At 36.0% G+C, this 6,000-nt stretch overlaps 1 protein-coding gene across 2 annotated transcripts in view; it reads right to left on the bottom strand.

The window, feature by feature from the left end:
• Positions 1-1,470: 1,470 nt before the first annotated feature.
• Positions 1,471-6,000, bottom strand: part of RMDN1 (regulator of microtubule dynamics 1) — a 37,930-nt gene continuing 33,400 nt past the window's right edge. For both annotated transcript variants that reach the window (XM_006160745.2, XM_006160746.2), the window contains 3 exons: positions 5,073-5,103; positions 2,028-2,161; positions 1,471-1,576 (listed from right to left, as the gene is read on the bottom strand). In XM_006160745.2, the coding sequence (XP_006160807.1) occupies positions 1,526-1,576; positions 2,028-2,161; positions 5,073-5,103 (216 nt within the window). In that variant the 3' untranslated portion in view covers positions 1,471-1,525. The remainder of the gene's footprint in view (positions 1,577-2,027; positions 2,162-5,072; positions 5,104-6,000) is intronic.

Raw genomic sequence — 6,000 nt, 5'->3', positions numbered from 1 at the left:
AAACTAGTTCTAAAAGTGGTGTCATTTTGACCAATCTGGAATGACTAAGAACTCGCCTGGCCTCTTCAAAAAGTCAGTAGTTAATGTTGTAATAAAAAGGTGAAGTGTTTCTAGAGTAAGAGAAAGTAAATAGCAAATCAAATATATGATTTTTTATTTCTGTTTTTGTTTGTTTGTTTCTTCCCCCAAGATATCGTGGGACACTGAGGACATCTGAATATACCTAAATATTAGGTGATTTTAGAGAAAATGACTTCAGTTGTGGTCATGGAATTGTGTTTGTTTAGAAAGATGTCCCTATTTTGAGAAAATGCATGCAAGAATATTTCTGGGGTAAAATGTTATCTGCAGTTAGCTTTATGGGCCTAGAAATACAGACATGAAGAGATATGCACATATATAGAAAAGCAGCAAAAGATGAATTATTGTTGAGTCTGAGAGATCTGTATACAGAGACCAGAACTTTTCATTTCCATTTTGATTGAAAATTTACATGATAAAATAAACAGCAGATATCAGCACAGTTCACTGTAATGATTCACAGATCCTTTGGGGAAAAAAATCCACCTACAACAGTCTCAGAAAGACCTAAGCAGCATTCAAGATATATATATATATATATATTTTTTTTTTATTTTAAGAGAGATTTTTGCTATGGGGCACTTAGCTTGCCGGAAAGACAGAGACAGAGAGACAGAATGCAAGAAATCATCCCCCGGGGGGGATGGCCACGCCACAACCCCTTCTCTGCTCTCCTCTCTGGATTGTGGACGCACAGCACATGGACCTGGCATAGTTTCAAGCCACCGGGTCAGGGACTCGAACTGTGGGACTCGAACTGACAACATGGGAGTTCAGTAATGTAACCATTATGCCATTTGCTGGTCCTGATAACTTCTTTTTAAGAAATAAGATTTGGAATGGTGGTAGCCTAGCCTCAGATATGTAAATTGTCCAAATATTTTAACTTCCATTTCACCCTTCAATTCTGTGTTCCTTTCACTTCAGAGAACAAAAGTTGGGCACTGTCTAATGACAGATTCAGTCCACTTGTGAAGACTACATATTTTAAAAAGGAAACCATTTTCAGTCTTCTGATAAGTTCTGTCCTCATGCAGGTGGCTCCAAGATACATCATTGAACTACTTTATACCAAGAATCCTCAACATCCTAACCACCTTTCACTGTACCATCTTTGCAAGATCTCAAAGTAAATTAATCCAACTTGAAAATCCACTTTCCCATATGCCACTTCTTTTTCCCTGTGATCTCCTGTAATCCTGACATGGATAGTCTTTGTACTACTGTTGTCCCAGATGCAAAATAATCTCCCTGCCTGAGCCATGGAGATGTCCTCCACTATTAGAGCAATTTATGTCATTCACCTCATTTGTAAAGAAACCCAGAATGTTTATTTAACCTGCAAAAGGATCATAGCATTAAAAGGATTAACAGCCATAGGACAGTTAATTAAAAGAAAAGACAATGTTTATTAAATATTTCATGTTTCATCTTTGTAAAGTTCTCAGTTCTTGTCACTGAAACCTGCAAGGAGTTGAGCTGCTTCTGTTTGTACCTAAAATGGAAAAATATGTGCTATGATATAAACAGTACAGCTTAGAGTTTAGCTTTAAAACTTAGGTTTATAAAGTGAACTGTGGTTTCTACGAATTTTTAAAAACCACAGTAAAACAGTGTTAAGAATCAAATTTCTTGACATTGACTGGATGAAACTCAAAGAAAACTCTCCCACTTTAGTCGACATTACTTTTATGTTTTAGAAATATTTGATCTGTTATATAGGAACAATTCTGTAATGGAACAAGCAGTTCATAACACCTATTTGATGATAGTAACTAAACATTTCTGTATAATGGAAATGTCAATTCACATTTTAAATGAACACTATAGTTTTTAGCAGTATTAGGCATTTAGGTAATTACTTTTAAAGCAGTTTTTAATTCACCTTTACTTAACAGTGCCTCAATGAAAACCTAGCTGCCTTACTTTATTGGAGGTATTTTTACCTGTTTATCCTCCTCTGTGTGTGCTGGATAGTCCTTGGCTTTCGATAACCAGAAAGCAGCGAGCTTTTTGTTGTGTAGGTGCAAGTATGTCTTTCCTAAAAGAAGCAAGTTTTTGCTGTAGAAGTTTGGATCCACTGCACATAAGAAAGAAAGAATTATCTCAGATGAAAAAATATTGCTCTTTTATTGAAGGTTTAATTTTTTTGGTCTCAATTTCAATAATAAATTTGTATAATACATAATTGATTAGGATCACTAGAATTCTCTTCTCAACTGTTCATATCAAAACAAATAACAGATGGTACCTGATTTACCATGGTTCAATTTAGGATTTTTCAACTATACAATGGTATAAAAGCAATTTATGCTCATTAGGATTTGTACTTTAAGTACCTAAACAATCACTCTGAATCTCACTTTCAGTACAGGATATAGGATATTGTATTATAACATTTTTTTTTAAAGAAAATCTTGCTCAACTCTAAGATAATTTAAGTGTTCTTAAGTGTTCTGAGCTCATTTAATGTTCTGCACTAAGCTATGACACTTGATAGCTTAAATGCTATGATACTTAAATGTTTTTTCAACTTAATAATGCCTTTATCGAGACATAACCTCATTCTAAGCTGAAAAGCATCTGTATTTGCAAAATAATTAACATTGAACATCTATGTACTAAGCAGTATATTATACACATTTCTTGATTTCATGACTATCTTATAAAGTATCTATTTTATCAAAGAAAAGCTCCTGATAGCAATATTCTTTTTAATCTGTTTTGTTACCTGCCATATCCCAAATGCCTACAAGAGTACCTGGAACATTATATACCTTCACAATACATTTGCTGAATGAGTGAATAAAATGATATATATACACTTAATCAAAACTTAACTGAATGTCAACTAGACTTAGAGGAAGAAACAAATTCTCTGCTCTTGGAATTTATAATGAAAAGGAGAGAAACACAAACATAATATAATATGATCATGAAAGGAATGCTTCACTTGATGTACAAACTTAAAAGTACCATGAGAAACGAAAGAAAAAAGTTACTAACAGATTACAGCTGGGTGTGTTTGGGGAGTAAGTAAGACTATAATAGAAAAAGTGGAGGATATTCTTGGCTGACAGAAAAGTATAAACAAAAAAGCCCATGAACTCACTGTCTTCATTAATTCTTCACAGCTTCCTCCTAACAATCTAGGATCCCCTATGTTCAAAGTCTATTTCCTGCCTACAGTTTATGACTAACTTCATTTGCTCCTAACCAAAAACTGTTTTACTTCATTTATACGTATCTGTGTGATGCCATTTTGATACACTGAAGTTTCCTTGGCGTTAAGTATATTCATTTATTCATCTCTTTAGCCAGTCATTCATGGAATCTGCCAACTATTTTTGGTAATGAAAACACAACAGCCAGAAAGACAGAGTCCCCACCTTCCTTTACAGTCCTACACACTAAACAAATATTCCTGAGGGGGCCATCATAGGAGGGGTTACAGGTACTGAGAACACAGGTGTTTCTGAACCAGATTGGGACCATAAGGGAAGGCAACCTAGAGATGTGACCTCTCAGGTAAAGCCTGAGGGATGACTAGAGTTACCAAGGGTAATTTCAGTTGCATGAGGGCAAGACAAGTGCTTTTCTCTTACGTCTCTAAGGTCCTATTTTCAGTCTGTAATTATTATTTTAAATCCTTTCAAAAATTTCATTCCTAGATTTATATTCATGTATAGAAAATATTGATACTATGATCTTGAGAAGGTATCAAAGGAAGGCAATAATAAATACAAAAAAATTTAAGAGATTTTTGCTATAGGGCGTGTGCGCTTGCTGGACAGAGACAGAAAGACAGAAAGTGAAAAATCACCCCCCAGGGAGATGGCCACACCCCAACCCTTCTTAAGATGATTAGGGTGCTGGATTCCCACATAGTTGACCACAGTTCAAGTCCCGGACCTGTCAGGTTAAAAATTATGCTGGGCAGGCCTGTGTGTGCCTGCACAAAATCCCGGGAGGAGACTAGAGGAGAAGGGACTGCAGCATGGCCATCTCCCCAGGGGGTGATTTCTCACTTTACCTCTGTCTCCTCTGGAAAGCATATGTGCCCTATAGCAGAAAAGCGAAACAAAACAAAAAAACCTGCTTTCTGGTCCAGCCAGTGGGCAGGTGGTAAGGCAGTAGGGCAACCCTGCACAACACTGGAAGCATGTGGGAAGGCCAGGGTTTACATTCTAGGTTGATCTGAACACACGGGTGTGCCCACAGGCATGTGTGTAATCATGGCTGACTTGGAGAGGGTGGGGAAGTGTGATGTGGCACGATGCTGTCAAGGGTGTCTGTGTCTCTGTTGCTCATTAAATATATAAATAAACTTTAAAACAAAGCAAAACAAAACAAAAAACCTACTTTGCTATCATGAAAGCATTTGAATAAGTCCGTATTTATAGGTTTTCAAGTTTAATAAAACACCATCTTAATTTTCATTTGACCAGATTTTAAAGAAATATATTTGCACTGGTTTTTAATAATATAATTGGTAACTAACATATGCTTATGTTCCTTTCCTGTTTAGTGTCATTAATATTAAAAAATAATACAGGATGAACTGGTGACAGTTTTGTGTGGCTATTCACTTTTTCAAAACAATAACAACAAACTCTATTTTACAAAAAAATGTATATGTAACAAAACAAAAACTGGCCTGGTTTAAAACCTGAGTTTATCATTTATATGCCTCTGATTAGCTATGCAATCTTGAACAGGAACAGTTAACTTGGAAGAGCCTCTTCACAAAAAAGGAAGACTGAATTACGTCAAATAAAAGATCATTTCAGAACTGCAGCTCCAAATTCAGTGGTCTGTTTCTTATTCAGGTGATCTTTACTGAATAAAGACTGTAAAAACTGTTTTACAATTATTTTAAAAATGAAGTTAACTGTAATAGAATGGAAAACATCTGTTTTAAAAAGTTTTATTATATATTCAGCACTCACACAATTGTAACTATATTATATATAAAATCAAAAATATTTTACCTTGTTCTGCCCTTTCAAAGTAGCCTAAGGCCTGTTAAAAACAGAGAACCCGAATATGAGAAGGATTAAAACAGATACAATATTTAAAAACAATTTTTAAAGACCTATCCCTACATTAAATAAAGGGAAGTAAATTATCTTTAAATAATGGCCAGTTATTTGACAGAATTAAATTCGCCAAATGACCATAACACTTATAAACCACTAGATGACAGGATTCTAATATGTGGACCACTTCTGGTATTGGGGTTGCTGTTTGGAACTTATACCAAAAAACCAGCATTATGTGCAGAGCAGAAAGAACATAATCAGGGACCAGCAGTTAGCGTAATGGCTATGTCCCTGGACTCCCACGTAGTCGACTACGGTTTGTGTCCCGGACCCGGAGGCTTAAAACTCATGCCGTGCGTGTGTGCGTGCCCGCCCAAGATACTGAGAGGAGAATGGAGAAGGGACTGTGGCGTGGCCATCCCCCTGGGGGGTGATTTCTCGCTTTCTATCTCTCTGTCTCTGTCTGTCTGGCGAGCGCACGCACCTTATAGCAAAAACCTCAAAAAAAAAAATAAGAACATAATCATGTGTAACTCAGTTATTCTGACTTTTCTCTTAAATCATAACAAGGTCCACTAGTAAAAACTAGAAATAATCAAAAATTGACTTTATGCGGTGATACACAGATTGTACTAGTAAACTTTTAGAAGTCCATTATTGTTAAAATTCCTATGTATAATGCTACTATGAATCTGAAACTGTTCATTATTTTGGTCTCACTTAAACTACTGTATTTAAAAAAAAAACTTTACCAGAGGACCAGCAGATGGTGTAGTGGTTAAAATGCTGTACTCCCATATGGCCGACCACAGTTCAAGTCCCAGACTTGGAGCTTGAAACTCATACCAGGTGCGCATGCATGAGTGCCCATAATCCC

Source organism: Tupaia chinensis, unplaced genomic scaffold (assembly GCF_000334495.1).
Source record: "Tupaia chinensis unplaced genomic scaffold, TupChi_1.0 Scaffold000707_1, whole genome shotgun sequence".
Lineage (NCBI taxonomy): Eukaryota > Metazoa > Chordata > Mammalia > Scandentia > Tupaiidae > Tupaia > Tupaia belangeri.
The sequence above is the reverse complement of the archived record's forward strand: the minus strand, read 5'-3'. Positions and strand labels throughout refer to the sequence as shown.